The sequence below is a fragment of the Chlorocebus sabaeus genome, chromosome X (genome assembly GCF_047675955.1).
Source record: "Chlorocebus sabaeus isolate Y175 chromosome X, mChlSab1.0.hap1, whole genome shotgun sequence".
Classification (NCBI taxonomy): Eukaryota; Metazoa; Chordata; class Mammalia; order Primates; family Cercopithecidae; genus Chlorocebus; species Chlorocebus sabaeus.
This window is the reverse complement of record NC_132933.1, coordinates 145,878,390-145,899,800: the sequence shown is the minus strand read 5'-3', so window position 1 is coordinate 145,899,800 and position 21,411 is coordinate 145,878,390. Positions and strand designations below refer to the sequence as shown.

General features: G+C 43.6%; 1 protein-coding gene across 2 annotated transcripts in view; it reads right to left on the bottom strand.

Annotated features, from left to right (window-relative positions):
• Positions 1-21,411, bottom strand: part of PUDP (pseudouridine 5'-phosphatase) — a 100,115-nt gene that overhangs the window by 22,986 nt on the left and 55,718 nt on the right. For both annotated transcript variants that reach the window (XM_007990971.3, XM_007990969.3), the window contains exon 3: positions 6,765-6,994. In XM_007990971.3, the coding sequence (XP_007989162.3) occupies positions 6,765-6,994 (230 nt within the window). The remainder of the gene's footprint in view (positions 1-6,764; positions 6,995-21,411) is intronic.

The window sequence follows — 21,411 nt, the reverse complement described above, 5'->3', positions numbered from 1 at the left end:
GGCCCTGAGGCCCACAGAGGGTGGCAAACAATGGCAGGTGACGGTCCTCACCCTCTGGAGCAGCTCCAGTGTGGCTGTGCCCCTAACTCAGTGTTGCAGGGTAAGAAGCTGATTCAAGGAACATCTAATCTCCCAAAAACCAGAGGCCCAGCAAAGCTCAGTTGGTCACCAAATACTAACTTTTTTTTTTGAGAAAGAGTCTTGCTTGTCACCCAGGCTGGAGTGCAATGGCACAATCTCGGCTCACTGTAACCTCTGCCTCCCAGGTTCAGGCGATTCTCCTGCCTCAGCCTCCCAAGTAGCTGGGATTACAGGCGTGCACCACCATGCCTAGTTCATTTTTGTATTTTTAGTAGAGATGAGGTTTCACCATGTTGGCTGGGCAGGTCTCAAACTCCTGACCTCAAGTGATCCACCCGCCTTGGCCTCCCAAAGTGCTGGGATTACAGGTGTGAGCCACTGAGCCTGGCCCAAATATTAACTTTAAATTGGACATAAGTAGTATATAGCTATTTGTTCTCTATTATTCTCAGAGGAAAAGAAGTTCCAGTTACAGAGGTCAGCTCACACTGACAGCCTGCCTGCTCCTGTCTGCATTCTTTTGGGACATATGCAATGTATGGTAAGGATAAGATGAAACTTTGTGTGAGTTTCACATGTAGTTACAGGTATTAGAAAAATACATATATTTTTAACTAGCTACATCTTTTTTTCATTTTTTTTTTTTAAATCTAGGAGTCGCAGAGATGCAAAAAGTTCTTCAAATTTGGTACAAGTGGATATGAATATATGCCCAGTGACAGTTTTCTTAATTTTGCTTTCTCCTAAGCCTCCTGCAACTTTTGACATTACTAATTTTTTTCTAACTGAACTATAAGTTCCCTGAAGGAATCACATTGGAATCACACCTGGCACTTCCTCCTCCCTTACTGCCTATTTCTAATCCGTCACCCAGTACTCCACTGAGCTCTAAAACACAGACATGGCCAAAGTGTCCTTCTAAGAATTTCCAGTGAGCTCAAATGCGTATTGCACCATGTGTAAACTTTTCTGCTTGGTTTCCAAAGTCCTCACGATTGATTCTGTGTTGGCTGCACTCCTGCTGGACTTGTCCTGCTGAGCACTAATCCCACCCTCTGTTCTTCTCTGTAAAAATGCTGAGCATTTATCTCAGGCCCTGTGCCATCCCCAGTTCCCCTATGATGCTCTAATTTGTGCCTGAGTGAACTTTTGGTCTGTCTGTCACACTAGGCAGAGCTGCCTCCCCCAGCATTGCACTGTAGAGATGGTCCAGCCTACAGCACAGTTCAAAGAATTTCACAGAACACCCGTATCCCTAAGCCACCACTCAGAATGTATTCTCTATTTTTTTTTTTCCTTTGAGACAGAGTCTTGCTCTGTCACCCAGGCTGGAGGGCAGTGGCATGATCTCGGCTCACTGCAACTTCCACCTCCTAGGCTCAGGTGATTCTCCCACCTCAGCCTCCTAAGTAGCTGAGACTACAGGCAGGTGCCATCACACCTGGCAAATTTATCATCATCATCATTATTATTTTTTGTAGAGACAGGGTTTCCCTATGTTTCCCAGGCTTGTCTTGAACTCCTGAGCTCAAGTGATCCTCCCACCTTGGACTCTCAAAGTGCTGGGATTACAAGCATGAACCACCACCTGTAAGACTGTATTCTTAACAAGGTGATAGCATAATAGTTTGGGCTGTGAGTAGAAATGTCTAAAGGCTGGTGAAATGAGCCCAATCTACCTATTTATGTGGACTTAGCCCTTATTCATTAAGAAATATGCAGGTTTCCAGGAAAAACAGTAGAATCTACCACGTTCCTTGTTTACTAATTGTAAATATTATCTCACAACTTCAACCCTGGTATTAAACAAAAAAAGACAGATACCGAATATACACAAAACTCACGCTGGTAAAATGAGTCTACTCTACCTATTTATGCAGTTTAACATTTATTACGTCCTTGAAAAAAGAACAGAAAAACAAAAACAAAAATATATATTTTTTAAACCTGAAATTCAGCTCCTAAAACAACATTAAGAAGTAGAAGAAAACTAAAACACGCAAAGTAGTGATGGCTAAGCTGTAAAAAATTGATTTACAGCCAGGAACGGTGGCTCACTCCTGTAATCTCAGCACTTTGGGAGGCCGAGGTGGGCATCACCTGAAGTCAGGAGTTCAAGACCAGCCTGGCCAACATGGTGAAACCCCATCTCTACTAAAAATAAAAAAAATTAGCCAGGTGTGGTGGCGCATGCCTGTAATCCCAGCTACTTGGGAGGCTGAGACAGGAGAATCACTTGAACCCAGGAGGCAGAGGTTGCAGTGAGCCGAGATCATGCCACTGCACTCCAGCCTAGGCAACAGAGCAAGACTCTGTCTCAAAAAAAAAATTGATTTTTGATTTCTGGTTTTACTTGTAATAAATATCAACCCTAGAAGTGGTATGTAAGCAATGCCATCATTTTTGTTTCACAACAACGATGGCGTTTTTGTGGCTGGGAACAGAGAGCCCTGGGGTGCCTCCCAGCTTGGTCTCTCAAGTCCCGGCCAGTCAATGAGTGTGCTCACACTCGCAAGTCTCAAGACCTGGCGTTTGGCACATGGAGGCCCTCTACCCACTGGGTCTCTGGCCTTCAGGGGATGTGTTGGCAGATGTCGCACCCTGCCTGACACAACAGTGGGTGGGTGCTTTCACTCAATGGGTGCTCATTAGCTTGAAGGTGGGTTCTGGGGGGCTTCTGAAGGTGGCCTTATGTTTGCTTTATATTTTTTAGAACAAAATAATGATACATGAATAACTTAGAAAATATTCTCAGTGAAAACTTGATTCTTTAATGTCGGCTCTGTTGGACACTTTCTCCTAGTAGGATGGGAATTAATATTTAACATAATTAATAACCCTTTGATCCTACTTGTTTTTGACTACTTTCCTATGACTACTACTACTGTGCCTAATTAACCTGGTGACACCTATGGCATGATCAATTCCCTAAGAGATTCAGAAATCTCTTCAGTGACTGCTGATGTAATGGAATGCCCTTGAACTCTGGAGGCATGCTGCCCCTGTGAGCTCACACCCACACTGCGGCCAAGAGGAAGAGCAGGGCCTGACTGAAGAGCTCCAAGATCATCCACACACCCCTTGGCCACTGCCTCCTGTATTCCTGACACAAACGCCAAGTACAAAACCAGGGCTGCTTCCCTGGCAGGAGTTTGGGAAAATCTTCCTTTAGTATTATAATATGCACATCACAGGAGGAAAACCCAAAATGTGTAACTGCCTTTAAGTAAGAAGTATGAGAGATAAATACATCTGTAAGTAAATGTAGATTAATAATAAGGAAAATGTTTAGAACTTTCTAAGAGCTAAATGACTTTTAAAAAATGTAACTGCTCATTTTTCTTTGACAAGTCTAAAACAAACATTGTCAATGAGAACAACCGGATGTTAAAACACTTCATTCCGTGGGTCTCTTTTTGCAGGGTACCTTGTGAGAGAAAGTCCTGCTCATGAGGGCCCTTGCTTTGTGGGTTTCACCATAACTGGTCCCATGCAATGGCAGCATGTGCTTTCCACATACACACTGCTTCCATAAACATTTTAAAACATGGCTAATTGCTTGTGAAGACAGGGTCTGGCTATGTTGACCTGGCTGGTCTCAAGCTACTGGGCTCAAGCATCCTCCTACAGGTGTTAGCTGCCACGCCCGGCTGTGCATGGTGGTGTGTGCCTGTGCTCCCAGCTACTTGGGAGGCAGAGGCAGAAGGATTGCTTAAGCCCAGGAAATGGAGGCTGCAATGAGCTATGATTGTGCTACTGCCGCCAATGGCCTGGACAACAAAGGGGACCCTATCTGAAAAACAGAACAAAACAAAACAAAACCAAAACCAAAAAACCCCACACGGAAACACCACGTTTCCATTAACAGAGTGCCTTGCAAAACAAGGACTGCCTGTACTTGAAATTCCGTTTAATTGCCTTAGCTATAGGAACAGCTCATGTTAACAAGGCAAATATTTTACCTTGTCTTTATCAGCTTGTAAATACAGAACTGAATGCAAGTGCCAACATACTCTGATCGATTCTGACACATAGTGTACGGAGTGCAGCACCTTCACTTTTCTAGTGAACAATAACTCAGGTTAAACAACAACAAAAATGGTGTTTCTGGGAAGAAGACTTTATAGCCTGAAGCTATGGAATAATTCTTTCATAAGGGGGAAATTCTGAGGAAAAATGAACATATTTCAGTGGAATTTGTAACAGGATGCCAAGCATGCAGACATACACATGTCCAGACATAAGAAGCAGATACATGTTCCCACTGGGACCTGTTCCAGCTGCACCTGGAGGCTCAGCCTTGACTCTCTGACTTACTAGCTGGGAGGTCTCAGGCATGTCCCATGTCAAGCAATTGCAGTCAAGTTGAATTCAGTAATGAGACTTAAATCAGGAATGAGATTTCAATCAGCCCAGGTATGTGTATTGCTAAGAATGCCCCACTGTCTTTCAATGACTGTTTATAGCTATGGCATCATAAAAATTACACACCTAATTTTTGTCCCCAGTTCATGATATAGAGCTCCTAAAACACTTGGAATTTCTGAGTCATTAACAAGCCATTTTCAACCTAATGAAGTGCCTCTGGTGGACCCAGGATAGCTTTAGGACAGGGTCTGGACATCAGAAAGACCAAATATGCAATTAGAAGATTGGGTCCGGGCACAGTGGCTCATGTCTGCAATCCCAACACTTTGGGAGGCTGAGGCAGGTGGATCACCTGAAGCCAGGAGTTCGAGACCAGCCTGACCAACATGATGAGACCCTGTCTCTACTAAAAATACAAAAATTAGCCAGGCGTGATGGCACACGCCTGTAATCCTGAGTACTCGGGAGGGTGAGGCAGGAGAATTATTGGAACCCGGGAGGTAGAGGTTGCAGTGAGCCGAGATCATGCCACTGCACTCCAGCCTGGGCAACAGAACGAGACTCCATCTCAAAACAAACAAACAAACAAACAAACAAACAAAGACTGGAACTTTCAGCCCTCCCCCTCATCTCCAGGGAGGGCACCTTGGCCTGGATTGAGTTCAATGAGCAATCGGCAGTGATGTCATCATTCACAGCTACATAAGAAAGCTCCATAAAAACCTCTACATGAGGGGCCTGGGGAGCTTTGAGTTTGGTGAGCACATGGAGGTGCTGGGAGGGTCATGTGCCCAGAGGTGGCAGGGGAGCGCTGCAATCACCTGCCGTACCTTGCCCAATGCCTTGCTTCCATTTGGCTGTCCCTGAGTTTTATCCTTCATAACAAAGCAGCAAGTGTATGAAAGTGTTTTCCTGAGCTCTGTCAGTCATGTTAGGGAATTATTAGACCTGAGGAGAGGATAACAGGAACCCCCAATTTGCAGCCAATCAGAAGTACAGGTGGCCCCTGGAATGTGCGATGGGCGTCTTGTAGGACTGGGGCCTTAACCTTCGGGGTCTGGGCTAATTGTAGGAGTCAGTGTCAGAATTCAAGTGAATTGCTGGATGCCCACTTAGCTTCAGAGAATCAGAGGCCTGCGTACTGAGGCACAGGTTCCGGCTGCCTCTATAGGTTCAAGGTAGTAAGTTGCACCCTGGGCAAAAAACAAAACAAAACGACAACAACGACAACAACAACAACAACAACAACAAAAACCAGGTCTTTCAAGACTACTCCAGTAGCTCAGCTTTATTGGGAAGGAGGTTTCTGAGTAATTTCCCTGAGCTCATGATTGGTGTCACTCGTTAGTGATGAGAGGTGAGGCCTGAAAAAGACCTCTCACTGAAAGGCTCTTCCCCACAAACCACACAAGTCCTCACATGCAGGAACCCAGGGGAAGCAGGCATTTGCAGGGACTCCCCGACGAATGCCCTCCCCAGCTGCTTACACTTACATCACCAGCGGGAGCCCCCCTTTCAAGGGTGATTTGCTGTGATTCTGGAATCTCTATCTGCAGATCATTCAGGCCAAGGACTCCATCTTGGCAGTCACAGAGCGGTCAGAGAAATCTGGAGCCAGGCCCAGCCACCACGAGCAGTCAGCTCCCTAAACGCTCTGCCCAGGTCACCTGGGAAGGAGCCTTGTATAACAAGAAGAGGGAGCCAGGGGCCATCTCCACCGCATACCCTACATGGTCAAGAAGCCGCGGTGCAGGACAGGGGGTGCCACAGCATACAAGCCCACCAGCTGCCATTTTCCAATGGAGATATGGATGGAAGTCCAAAAACTTGGCGATAAAAACCCAACGTCACTACACAAGCAAAAACTCTGCAGTAACCAATGAACACTCTATAAGCAGTTGGGGAGGGGAAGTGAGTTTTAGTGATTTACATCTGAACTGCAGTGAATACTCACCTTAAAGCCTGCACCTAGACAAGAAGACTGTTTTAAGCCCCACATCATTAGAACCACCGCTTCCCTGGAAAATGTCTGAATAGGCCCTGTTCTGGTACTGTAAGCTTCTCAGACTGTCCCTGAGACCCAGTGGATTCTGGTTGAGTCTCCCTGGCCTGGTGACTTAGGTGTGGCCACAATTCCTCACAAAATCTTCCAAGTCAGACCATCTCCCTGCCCACATACCCAAGTTCTAGGGAGCACTGCAAACTGGCCTTCAACAGCACAAACCACAACTTTCCACATTTAGCAAACACTACGTAGATATTATCTGGTGGAACGTGGTCATGGAACACGGCCTGTGTCACCGACATCCGCTTACCTTCTCCATAGCAGGAGGGGGAGAGAATCTCTTGGCACAAGCTAGGAAGACGTCGGGGTCTGGCTTGCCATGCTGCACTTCAGGGTCATCTCCCAGCACAATGTGGGAAAACAAGCTGAAGAATTCCTTGTGGCGGCTCGTCTTCATCTCGAACGACACGGACCCTGAGCTGGTGGCCAGCGCAAAGGGGATGCCGTGCTTCCGCAGGTGGATGATGAGTTTCTCAGCCCCTGTGGAGGAGGAGGGAAGTACTGTGGTGAGGAGCGAGGCCTCAACACAAGGCCTTCTTCCAGGGACGGTCTCTCCAGCTGTGCGGCAGCACACTCAGGCTGCCCCTTTTGAGGAATTTCTGACCTAGGGCAGATTGTCTAAAAGGGGTTGTCAGCTCTAAAACATCCCTGCTCAAAACAAAACAAACCAAAAAATCAAAAAAGCTACTGGGGGTTGAGCGATCCATTTCCCAAAGGAACAGAAGAGGAGCACACTGGGAGGCACTGCTGCTTTGTCTGCTGGGCCTCTTTATGAAACGCGGAGAAGGGCAGCGAGTAGGCCCAGAAGGTGACCGGACCTGGGATCTGGCCAGGGCACCGGGGAAAGCCCCACGGCAGGGCCTCGCTGAACCATAATTTTATTCCAAAGCAGTAAATACACAAGGACTATGCTTTTGGTGTTTTCTGCAAAAACGCTGTATTCTACAGAAAACACTTCAATCATTCCTCACCCTGCTAAGGAGAGGAAATTACACAAAGGCCTCCACCAGATGCTGAAGGCGGCTGCGGCTGAGGGACGGCTGTGGTGCTACTTAACAAGGGATCAGGGGACAAAAGAAAGTTGCTGAACACAGCTGATCAACAGCAACGTGCCATATGAAAAAACAATCTTCACACTGTCATTAGCCATACGGATTAACGATAGGGACCGCATGGGTTCATGGAGGTCGTCATAGAGCCAATTACGAGAGGACTAGTTATCAGAAAGAATTGAAAATACCAGGAGTCCTTCCCACCTTTAACTTATGCTGATGCACAACAGGAACATCTAAATCCACACAAGGTGTGATGGTTTGTCTAAAATTTTATTTTTGAGACAGGGTCTCCCTCTGTTGCCCAGGCTGGAGTGCAACAGCTGATCTCGGCTCACTTCAACCTCGGCCTCCCAGGTTGAAGCAATTCTCCTGCCTCAGCCTCCTGGGACTACAAGCACGTGCCACCACGCCCAGCTAATTTTTGTATTTTTAGTAGAGATGGAGTTTCACCATGTTGTCCTGGCTGGTCTCGAACTCCTGACCTCAGGTGCTTCGCCTGCCTCGGCCTCTCAAAGTACTGGGATTAAAGGCATGAGCCACCATGCCTGGCCTAAAACTGTATTTTAAATAATTGTGTAATCATGCCTATTTTAATAATATCATGATTTAATGATCTTACTTTGTCAATTGTTACACAAAAGAATCAACATAGTCATTTTTTCCGAACACCTAAAGTCACTCAGGGTAAGGTAACAGATATCTGGAGCACCTGACCCTCTAGAGATTTTTAAAAGGAAGGCATGGACAGATCATAATGTAGTTCCAGGACAAAGTTAAATAAAGCAAATGAAATAGAGCAAAATCTAGCACTCCACTGGGTGTAGAATTCATAGTGTCTAACATTCAATCAAAAATTACTATGCCTGCAAAGAAGCAAATACCACCCACAACCAGGAGGGGGGAAAAAAAAAGCAATCAGGAGAAATAGACACAGAAATGATAGATGACAGAGACAGATGGAATTAGCAGATCATGACCTTATGTAACGGCTTTATAAGTATTATAAACACACCTAAGATAGACACTACCAGAATAAAAAAGAAAAACAAAAGACCCAACTACATGTTGTCTACAGAAACCTACTTGAAATATAACTACACAGACAGATTGAAAATAAAAGGAGAGAAAACTACATAACACATAACTGTTGCTCAAAAGAGAGCCAGGTTACTTACATTAATAACAAACAAGCCTTTAGAACAATGAATGACTATCATCAGGGACAAATAGGGACATTTCATAATGACAAATAGGTCACAGTTCATCAATAAGACATAATTCTAAATGTGTAAACATCAAATAGCAGAGCTTCAGAATGCATAAAGAAAAAAATCAATAGAACTGAATGGAGAAACACAAACGTAGAAGGAAGTTTAAAACTCTTCTATCAGTAATTGATAGAACAAGTAGACAGAAAAGAAGTAAGGATACAGCAGACTTCAGAACCACTGTCAAGCAACCTGACCTAGTTGACGTTTATGTAATACTTCTCCCAACAACAGCAGAAACCACATTATTTTTAAGTGCACATGGAACATTCAACAAGATCCTATTATACACGATAAAACTATTCTCAAAAATTATAAAATACTTAAAATCATACAGAATACCTTATCTAACGATGACAGAATTAAAATAGACATTAATAATAGAAAGGAATGTAGAAAATCACAAATATTTGGATGTTACACTTCTATATAAGACACGGGTCAAAGATGAAACCACAAAGGGAAACTAGGTAATATTTTGTACAGAACTAAAAACTATCAAAATTTCTGGGATGTGGCTAAAACATTGCTTAGAGGAAAACTGATGGCTTTGAGTGATATGTTACATAATAAGGTCTCAAATAAGTGATCTAAGTTGTCACACTGAAAACCTGAAAGAAAGAAGTTCAATGATTTAAGCTTTTACCTTAAGAAAGTGAAGGAAAAGAGCAAATTAAACCCAAAACAAATAAAAGGAAGGAAATAATAAACATGAGAGAGAAAATCAATGAAATAGAAAGTAGAATACAGAAAACCAACTAAATCAAAAGTGAGTTGTTTGAGAAGAGCAATTAAATTAGTAGACTCCTAGCTAAACTGATCAAAAAAATAAAGAAGATCCAAATGTACCAACATTAGCAGGGAAAGAGGGGACATCACTACAGATCCTAACATCGATAAAATGATAAAAACTTAATTACTATAGGATTAATGCCAACACACTTGACCATTTAGATGAAATGAGATAATTCTTTGAAAGATACAAAACTCCCTCAAGAAGACACGAATAACCTGAATAGCCTTCTGCCTATGAAAGGAATTGAATTCGTAGTTAAAAACCTCCTTCCCACATCTAGGATCAAATGGCCTCGCTGGTAAATTTACCAACTTTCCAAGAAAAAAAAGAATGCCAATTCTAAACAGACTTTTCAGGAAATTGGAGGGAATACCTCTCAACTCATTTTATATCAGCACTTCCCTGATCCCAAAACCAGACAAAAGCCAGACAAGAAAATGACAGATCTCATGAACACATACACATACTTCCACACATAAAAACAATATTCAATCAGTGTAGAAGTACTCCACCTGAAGAGCTTCTACAGAACTTGAATCCATTAGTTAAAAATACTAAAATGCCACACTATTTCATTAGTTTGCAACAACCACTGATTAGTATCACAGAAGACTACATTTATTAGCTAAATTTCAATTTAAACCTTAACCTAACTGATGGATGAGATAAAAGAAAGGCTCTAATTTTTTTTTTAAAGAGATAGTCACATGTGGCAGTGTGTCCTGTAATCCCAGTTACTTGGGAGGCAGAGGCAGGAGAATCGCTTGAACCTAGGAAGTAGAGGTTGCAGTGAGCCGACATAGCGCCACTCCACTCCAGCCTGGGTGACAGAGCCAGACTCCATCTAAAAAAAAAAAATTAGCCAATTGTGAACTTCTGTCTGGATATAAACAGTGATTAAAGCTGAGTATCAAAACTATCTGAATTTAAAACAAGATTTTTAAATTGCTGGATCACATAATTTTAAACCAATATTTTTCAAAAATGGAGCACATTTAAACACATGGCTCTGTAAAACACACTGTATAAAGAAAATTTTCTTAAAGTACTTTGGTGCTATTAATTTTAAAAACTTAAACAGATTATTTTATTATTATTGTTTTGAGACAGGATCAGCTCTACCCAGGCTGGAGTAGAGTCGAACAATCATAGCAGCCTTGACCTCCTGAGCTCAAACAATCCTCCAGCCTCAGCCTCCCGAACAGCTGGGACTACAGGTGCATGTCACCATGCCTGGTAAATTTTTTTTATGTTTTGTAGAGACAGGGTCTCCCTATGTTAGCTAAGCTAGTCTTGAAGTTCTGTTTCAAGTAATCCGCTTGCCTCAGCCTCTCAAAGCCCTGGGCTTAGAGATGTGAGCCACTGTGCCCGGTCGATTATTTCATGTTAGCTTACCCTTCTTGCATTTCTATTGCTGTGAATTCTTTCTAAGGTACCAGCTGTAACAGTGGAGTAGATAAACAAATGCACACCAATGTGTCTAGACTAGAATGCAGCTCAACACTCTTATTGATGGAGAATGAATCAAAAATGGTTTTGGACGACTGCTTTACACCACCACAGCATACTGAGATCTTCAAAATGCTTGGGACTCCTATGAAGATGAAAGCCAAGACAAGACTATGACCACAGTCAGAGATTAGGGGACATCCGTCAATTATATGCCCTCTTTGGGCCTCAATTTTGTCATCTGTCAAAGAGTAATGATTAATGTTCCTTATGGAATTAATTCACAAGAACAATGCCTAGAAAGTGACATGGGTGAGGAAGCCCCAGATAAATGTTAGCCAGTGTCGTTATCATCAGATAAAGCTCCAGTGTATTGTCAGGAACAAACAATCCTAATCACCTGATTCAAAACTGCCTGATGCCTTCACAAAGTTTTGCATCTTTTAAAGATTGCACACAAACTTTGTCTTACTCAGTGGCTTTCCCTGAGAAGTAAAAGACTAAAAAGTGTAAATGGAGTTCTGTTATACGGAGAAGCTGGTTAATTGTGTGTATAAATGAACTCCAGTTCCCAGCTCCTAGCACTTGGCGTGCTTCCCTGGGTTTACAGGAAGGGCAGAGAGACAGATATCTAGATATCTGTTGCTTCAAACAATCAGCTCACAGGACACATCTCCAGGGCAAGAACTGGGGAATGTGGAGAATCAGCACTGTGGGTGGGAAGAAATGCTCCTGCTTTCCTCCATCCTAGAGACCCAAGGTGGGTGAGAACAGGGATGTGCAATTAAAGAGGATTAAACAAAGGAAAGAGGCAGAAGACAGGCAGCTGCCGCACGGTCTCAGGTGTTCTTGGCATTCTTCTGTTGGGTGATCTGGCCATCAGAACCCTACGAGCCTGAACATTCTCTGTACTACCTGAGATGGGCAGTGAGCAACAGAAGCAAGTAGGGGGTACCCGGGGTTGACAACGCAAAGGGGGAGAGGGAACCGCTTAGAGGGCCATGCATGTCATTAATGCTGTGTGCTGAGAACCATGTCCTGGGCCTCAGTCTAGAAGAGCTCTATAAAGTGAGACATGGAAGACAGCCCATGCCACTGGGGCAGAAGATGTGGTCAGTTGATGGATGCCACCTGGCTACCTGTGAGAAGACACTGACGCTATCCCAGGACCAGACACACCTGTGGGATTCTGCTTAGCCTCCACCTCCTGCATGGGCATCTTAAGGATGCCTGGCCCCTGTCACCCCACCCCACCATAGGGAAGGTGCTTTGGCATGCTGTCTGTCTTAGGGGCTACTTTCGCAACTGCCTGAACAGCAGGTGTTATGCTTCAAAAGCTATGTGTGACTGAGAGCAGTGGGTTGAATGGTGGCCCCCAAACAGAAGTCCTCACCCATGGTACTTCTGCCTTGTTTAGAAAAAGCGTCTTTGGAAATGTAATTAAGTTAAAAATCTTGAGATGAGCTCACTCTGCCACGTGGAAACGGAGGCAGAGACTGGAGCGATGTGGCCACAAGCCCGGGGATGCCTAGAGCCCTCAGGAGCTGGGAGAGGCAGGAAGGATCCTCCCCTAGAGCCTCCAGAGGGAGTGTGGCCCTGAGACACCTTGATTTCAGACTTCTGGTCTCCAGAACTGGGAGAGAGTCAATTTCTGTTATTAGAAGTTGTTGAGTTTTCGGTATCTTGTGGCAGCAGCCCCAGGAAATGAATACATAAGTGCTCTCTTCTGGAATGTGAATGAGCAGAACAAACACTGCCAGGTGTTTGTGGAAGAAGACTCAAACAGGCGGAAGACAGGAATCTGCCAGAAAAAAAATGACAATCCAGAGAAAAGTGGGCGAGGAAGCAACAGTCATGATAATAATTAGTATTCACAGAGACATATAAATTACTGAGTCCTTAAAACAAAAACAGAATGCTAGAAAAGAACAACACCCAGAAGAAGAAAGAGCATATGAGGATTAAAATAAATCAGGAGAGGAGGGCCGACACAGGCAATATCAGCTATAACACCAAGCTGCCTGGGATGCGGTTCAAGGTTGGGGGGCAGGCGGTGGACAGACAGCTGCTCTTTCTCGCTCCTTAGAAATATGTCAAGTTTGGCCGGGCATGGTGGCTCATGCCTGCAATCCCTGCACTTTGGGAGGCCGAGGTGGGTGGATTAGTTGAGGTCAGGAGTTGCAGACCAGCCTGACCAACATGGTGAAACCCTGTCTCTACTAAAAATACAAAAATTAGCCAGGCATGGAGGCACATGCCTGTAATCCCAGCTGCTCGAGAGGCTGAGGCAGGAGAATCACTTGAACTCAAGAGACGGAGGTTGCAGTCAGCCGAGATCACGCCACTGCACTCCAGCATGGGTGACAGAGAAAGACTGTCTCAACAAAAAAAAAAAGAAGAAAAAAAAGAAGTATGTCATGTGTGATTTTTAAAAACAATGACAATATTCAAATATACATAGAAAGAAACTGCCTGATTGATATTGCTTTATTTCCTGTGAGGCAGAGTTTCACTTCCTGAGGACTACAGAGAAACCCTGCCAACCTCTGGCCTCCACCCTCTTCCTAAGGCTCAGAGTCTGAGCTGTTACCTGCATCTTTGCGGGCGAAGACGTAGCTCATGTGCTATCACTTCCTGGAAACTTTATCAGGCTCCTCCCACCCTTGTAACCCTCTGGGATTCACTGCAACACCTCCAGCAGCTGGCTGCAGTTATTTCAGTTGTATGTATCAAGAATGAGTCATAACCTCTGCGCTCCCAAGACCCCACGCAGACATCCAGTGAATAAACCGCTTATTTCCTACCCTCTGTTTTCCAACCCCTCTGTTCTTAGGAATGGAAGGCAGGAGTAGGGGCAGGAATCATTCCTTTTCCCTGCAGTACATGTGTGCAGCATGGAATAGAAAGTGATTTCAGATACACAGTGGGAAAGCGAGCTAGTTTTCCTTTGACTCCATCCATGGCTTATGAAGCAAGCTGAATGCTGGCTGTAGGGGTGTGAGGATGGCCCCTGCGCTACACAACAATGCTCGGAGTTTCTTAGGGTTTGTGTTTCCAATTAGGAGGCCATGCTTGGCTGGCACATGCTGGGCCCTCAATAAATATCTATGACCGATATTGAATTGACAATTAAGGCAAAGGTCATTAAAAATAACATTTGGCTATGTGAAAATTACTCAGATTCTAGATTCTAAGTGTTATCCCCACAAAACATGAAGAGGAAGTGAGATGATGGATGTGTTAATTAGCTTGACGTAGCCACTCCATAATGTATACATACTTCAAAACATGTTGTGTATGTGATAACTATATACGATTTATATTTGTCAATTAAAAAATAAATACGTTAAAAAAACAGCATCCAGTTATCCAAGTTCATGGTGGGGAGCCTTCTCATGAAGCAGTTAGCATTCTCCTCTACACATGACATACTTGTTACTCTCTCATAAGATGCTGCCTCCTGGAGAATGTGTACCCAGGGAGCACAGACGCCCCAGCAGACTTCATTGTTGTGGTATAGCGAACGGAGGCAGGGGATATGATTTGATGTGACTGACAGGCACATTTATCCAAGGGAAAACTTTCAAGATCTGATGGAGTAATGCAGGGTTTCCACTCTTATTTCTTGCCTACTTGAAGTTCCTTGAGCGAGCTGAAAGCACTTACTGTTGCGAGGCCTCCTAAGGAAACATCTGTTCCAGGTTCTTCACAAATGTCACACGTGATCTCACAAGGGTACTATGTTCTGAACAACACTGTGCTTTAGAATACTAGAATTTTTGGCACTTTACAATGCAAGGACTTGTCTCACTCTCTGAACCCTGGGTCTTATGTGAGCAACTTGGCGAGTCCAGGAGCCTTTGGTCATCAATGGACAGTCAGGGGCCACACACAGGAAGCTGTTGCTGTGTGAAGAGCTGATGCCCTGAGAGAGTGACCAAGAAGGGAGAAAGATGTCTGCAGGTCAAACAGGCACCTGGGATTCCATAAAATTGATGCAAATTAACTTTAAATCATAAGGGGTAAGCTGTGTAGGTCAGGTATTCACAAAGGGGTCCACGAAATGGATTTTAGCAAACTTCCTTTAACATCTGTTTAACTTTTAAAAAACATATGCTGATGCATTTATTTCTTGTTCAAGATTTATTGAAGGAAACATAATTCCATGAGGACAGGTTGCTACCATTGTGATAAATGGATTGGTCATGCTCAGTGATAAGTGTCTCCTGGACCAGACTCTATCCAGGCTGCTCTGAGTCTTTTTCTCCACAAAGCCCCCACAGTGGCCTAGAAAGACTTGAACAAGTTCAACAGCTCAAGGTCACCCCCATAGATGACTCTAGCCCCCTTAAAGTACTTGCCTATGAAAACTCAAGGCTGCCAAAATAACTGATCATTGGTTCCAGCCACCCCTGCAGACAAGCCGCTGTGGGAGGGCAGGAGCCTGACTTCTATCAGCACCAGTGAAACCCAGATGGCTTCACACAGACCAAACCCTCTTCCCGCTTTCTGCAATTTTCACTTCCCCGACTCTGCTGAGCCTCTGCTGACCCCTCCCTACTCCCTGAATTTCCCTTTAAAATGCCCAGTCACCTCTGGGCTACTTGATGTTGAGTCCAGTTTCACATTGGTCTCTTTTCTCTATTGCAATAGTATATTATGGAAGAAAATCTGTGCTGATCGCTTTAACTACTGTCTTGACACTAGAAAATAACCAAAGTCAAATTCCTCAAAGCATATAGTATTCACATTCATATATATAGTTTTAAAAATTGTGACTTTAAGTATAAATTTAAGAGAAATATTAACTAATTTAGGAAATCTGGCCAATATAGATTCTTGACTTTTTATAAGTTCTGTATGTTTATCTATTAAAATGGAACCATCACTTACAAACACTACTGTGTGCTTTTTAGTTCCCTCACAGGAAACTTCTGGTAGCCACAGCTGCTGTGAGTGGGCGTCTCTTAATGATTTACTGCAGAGGCATGCCTCAGGCTATCCCTCTTCTGATCTTCTCCAAGCTCTAGGGAGCATGCTTCTTTCTCAGACATCATTGATTTTGGCAGAGCACCTCCTTCCTTTTTCTAGGCCTTCCAAATGAATTCTGCTCTTTTGAAAAGGTGCTTGCTGGGAGGGAGAGGGCCCTTGGCTGTGTGCACATCCTCACTCCTAATTTACTAGGGACCTTGCACCAACTCAAAGCTAGTATCAGGGATCGCCACTTATGGAATTTGCACCACAGAATCCGGCTTATGGAACTGAGTGACTAACCTATATCCTGGGCGTGAGAGAGTGTGGTAGTGTGGAAGGAAAGGAAACAGGAGAAAGGAATTGGGTTGGGGGCCTGGAAGAGGAGCAAGGCTCTGGCAAGACTGGCTGAACCTCGTGGAACACTCCAGCCAAACACGACTGACTGAGTCCACGCCCCAGCTCAGGGCCCTCCTGGGGCACCCTGAACAGTGGCAGTCTGAGCTGGGAGTAGGAAAGTATGGGTGGAGCTGTACTGGCTTGACAGTGCTCTCCCCACAAAATTCATGTTCACCTAAAACGTGGGAATAGGACCTTATTTGGAGATAGGGTCTTTGCAGATGTAATCAAGTTAATATGAGGCCATACTAAATTGAGGTTGGACCCTAAGTCCAAAGAAAGGAGAGGGAAATTTGGAGACAGAGACACACAGGACAAGGGAGGGCATGTGAAAATGGAGGCAGAGATTGGGGAGTTGAAGGTACAAGCCAAGGAAAGTTAAGGGTGGCCGGCAACCACCAGCAGCTGAAAAGAGGCAGGAAGGATCCTTCCCTAGAGCCTTGAGAAGGAGTGCAGCCCTGCTCACACCTTGACTCCTTACTTCTAGCCTTCTGAGGTGTCAGACAATAAGTTTCTGCAGCTTTAAGCCACCGAGTTTGTTAACACAGCACTACTAGGAAGCTAATACAGTGGGTTGACCCTGGAGGAGAAAACTTGGATAGACTGAGGTTCTATCTGTGAGATGACCTTAAACCACCTTAATTATCTTTCTCAAATTCTGGTACCTGACACACAAATTTGTGATACTTGACAGGGAGACAGTGTGGGAAACCTGTGTTTCCTTTTTTGGCAAACATTAAATACTGACAGAAATAAAGCAGTTACGAAAATAAATATAAACTAACTCCTTTCAAATCTTCAGACAAACAGTTGCAAGAGTCCAGTTTGCATTTATTTGGTCTGCTGGTCCCAGGGCAATACAGGAGATGAGCATCCGACTGTCTTTGCTGTTCTACCCACAGCTGGCTGCTTGCTTTGTGGCAACAGGCGCTGTCTAATGTTCTCCGGGGTCACTGAAATGTGATCAGCATAAACTCCTCGAACCAAAGAAGCACCTTTCTCTAGAATCTCGTTATCAGTATCACAGATGGCATAGCTTGTGTTCTGGTCCAATTTCATGGACTTATAGCAGAATTTTAGATTAAAATGGAAAGCCAGGGAGGGCAATTCAAACCACTGAGCAAGGCCTGGTAATTGCAGATGGATCAAATAATAAAAATTAAAACAAAACTATTTTTTTCAGCCATTGAAAATAAAAGAGACAAAGTAATATTGAGAGTAATGCAGAAATTTTATTTAAGGAAAATTAATTTTGCATTTCTACATTAGTTTCTATGAAGTAAATATAGGACTACAGCGTGTACTTTTTTTTTAAGTAGCAACAGGATTTTACCGTGTTGGCCAGGCTGGTCTCAAACTCCTGTCCTTAAGCAATCCACCTACCTCGGCCTCCCACAGTGCTGCAATTACAGGTATACAATGTGACAGTGGGACTGAATGGTCTCTCTCATTCCTTTGTTAAGCACTAGGACTTTAAAAAGAAAGCCTCTCCACCTGATCCTACTGACCCTAAGTGCCTTTCCTCCAGGCAGGACTTGACATCTTCATGTTAAAAATGACTCAAAATTTCCCTGCGCTATAGATGTGCCTCTGTAACAACTTACGTGAAAATTTCTCTCTCACTGTAGTGTGGTCTACTGATCCTTGATCCTTGTTTTCCCTTATAAAGAATGACTAGACTAGGACTTAAACAATAAAATGCCATTTAATTAATACCATGGGATAAGTGTGAGTGTCCTTGCGTTCCAGATTTGCCACTGTAACAAATTACATGCAAATTGTCCTCTGACTCTAGCAAGTAGTATTAACCCCTAATCCCTTTTTTAAATCCCTTGCAGAGAATGATTAGACTAGTACTTTGCAGTAAAATGCCCTTTTACTAAGCACATGGAATGCACGAGAGTTTCCTTGTGTTCTAGATGTGCCTCTGTGACAACCTGCATGGAAACTGCTCTCTGACTCTAACGTTGGCTACTGATCCACGATCCTTGCTTTTCTCTCCTTTTAGAAAATGGCTGTACTAGGACTGAACAGCATAATATCAACAAAAATGGCTAACTGAAGTTTAAGTTCTAAGCCTCTTGAAAGGAAGGGACAAATATATAGATTACAGGAGTGCCTGGAAAGGATGCATGTTCCCCAGAGGACAACATTTCAGATGTGGGTCGCCACAACAGAAGAGTGAAGGGGCTAAGAGTGAAGGGGCTGAGTCGCCAGGCAGATTCTCAGTAAGCTACACAGCACCACCTGGGGGCATAGGTGGGAGCCTTCTCCAAACTGGAAGTTACTACCCGTAGTCAATATTTTCATCAGTGGGCCTCGAAATGTTGGTATTTGAGAGTTGTTGTCATGAGGTAACTTCCTTCTCCAGAGAAGAGTTCTCCGGGATCGTTTTTGGTTGTGCATAAAAGAGAGTGAGGTGAAGGGACCCAGTGGGCTCACAGCACAGGGTGCAGGGATCTTTTATCTACATCCTCCACTGTGCCTGATCACCAGAGATCTGAAGTCTCTCTGACTGTTTATAAACCTGTTTTCTGCCCCGGGTGGCATTCTGAATGCACAACTTGGGGTGGAGGGCCCAGTGGCTCCGCTACTTCACATCCGGGATTTCAACCTGCTCTGTGGTGTTTTAGCCCTTCGTTTTATCCTGCCTTTTTTTTGAAACAGAAATTCAACCTACTACTTGTTTTTAAATGAAAAGAGTCAAAAAAATATGATCTTATAACCTGTGAAAATGAGATGAAGTTCCACTTTCTGTGTCTGTAGAGACAGTTTGACTGGAGCGCAGCACCAGCACCCACTCACGCACTGTTTACAGCTACTTGCTTCTTAACACAGCAAAGCTAAAGGCTTCACACATACACCATGGGGTCTGCAAAGCTGAAAACACAGAGAAAGCTTGGTGGCCCCTGATAGCAAACAAATCATGTGCAGGCCCAAGAGGTGAAAGAAAAGAGGTAACATCAGGAAGGATAGAAAAATAAGAGGTAAATTTTATAATGTAGGACGTCAGCCAGGCATTGACACCTAACCCCTTTGCCCCCTTGCCTGTGATACTAAGAAGAAGAATTACTGTCAGTTCTTCAAGAAATTCATGCACAGACCAGACAGGAAATTAACCTCATGAGAGAATTACCCTCCTAGAAACGGAATCCAAAAATCCTCAATGAGTTTCTTCCATTAACCACTAAACTAAATATTCTCTAAAAGTGCTCAAATTATGAGAGCATTATTAGAGCAAATTATCAAAACAATGTTGAGAATTTAAAGTATATATAGTATCTACATATTATATATACTATATAATAACTCATTGAAAAACGTATAGCCTAAGGGTTTATTAATGTTTATTAAAGTCTGATGTTCAGTTCCTGTACTTATGCAGCTAAATCCAAGTACAGATATTTTTTAGCTTACTATGCATAGAGTATTTCATGAGCCACAGACCCACCATTTCAATGCAACCAGAGGAGCAGAAATTTTTAAATTTAAAATTTTTTTTCTTAGTCCTATGAAACTGAATTCATATAAATCCCTAATAGACAAAAAGGATGTATATAAAGATTAAATCAATTTGATATACCAACATGCTTAAAATCTCCTTATTAAATTGCCCTTACAATAGGCGGTGCATCATACAAAGAAAACTCAGTAAAATAAGACTCATACAACCCAGACAGTATCTGTGTTGGGAATTTCATATTATTTTCTAAAATGTGGGACATTCGGGAAATGTCCACTTCCCCCTAGCTAGCTGGTAAGTGACCCTTTGATCATATGCCTCACGTCTCGTCTTAGTCTTACAGTGACAGCCAGCTTCAACACCGGAAGCTCCTGTGTTGTCACAATGAAGAGGCTGGAGGCTACTGTGTGGGCAACCCACTAGCCCCGATTTCACCCCAACCAGGCCAGACCCCACCTCCTCAGACACAATCTTGTGCTCCACCCCACGTGACAAAGGTTACTATCATTGGCAAATTCTGAGTTCAGTGTGCAAATCTGCTATTAATCTCAGAATCTGCTCTTTGCCCTCAAAATCAACTAAAATGCATTATTTTGTGTTATGTAACAGATGAGAAGGAGATGACTTTGCAGAGTTTTACGCTGATATGAGAAAGAAGTGGCACTGAACACTTCCAAAGGGTCAATGGTGACTCCATGAAAAAGACTTTATGATCGTCAGGAGCCTCTTATCCTCACAGAAGCTACACCAGCATTCTTTCTGGGGATTACATGATCTCTGTAGCCAGCTGTCAATGGTAAATAAAAAAGAAAGGGAAAGATACTGATGAACACTATTTTGTTCTGATCAGGACACACTTAGTTCATCACTTGACTGTGGTAACTCAGGTCTCCTAGGTTTCACTAGAATGTAGAAAGCTCTGAAACTCAAAGGGAAGGCACATTTAACTAGACTTTTTCTTTTTAAGACAGAGTCTCACTCCGTCACCAGGCTGGAGTGCAGAGGCGTGATCTCAGCTCACCGCAACCTCTGCCTCCCTGGTTCAAGCAATTCTCCTGCCTCAGCCTCCCAAGTAGCTGGAACTACAGGCGCCCGCCACCACGCCCAACTAATTTTTTTGCATTTTTATAGCGACAGGGTTTCACCATGATGGCCAGGCTGGTCTTGAACTCCTGACCTCAAGTGATCCAACCGTCTTGGCCTCCCAAAGTGCTGGGATTACAGGTGTGAGCCACCGTGCCCGGCCTTAACTGGACTTTTTCTTCCATTGGCTTTCTTAAGATTTGGAGAACCTGACCAACTATCTCAAAATGGTGACCACCCTCAGAAAAATATTTGATTTCGTGTCTTCTTTGATTTGCCAGAAAGCTGCTTACAGTACCAATTTTATTTACTTTGAATCACTTTTCAGGTTGCAGTTTTAAGGATCTGTCACTATAAAAATCAGTGTGTAAAACAGCTATTTAAATAGCTTATGATTAATAGCCAAAGGAAAA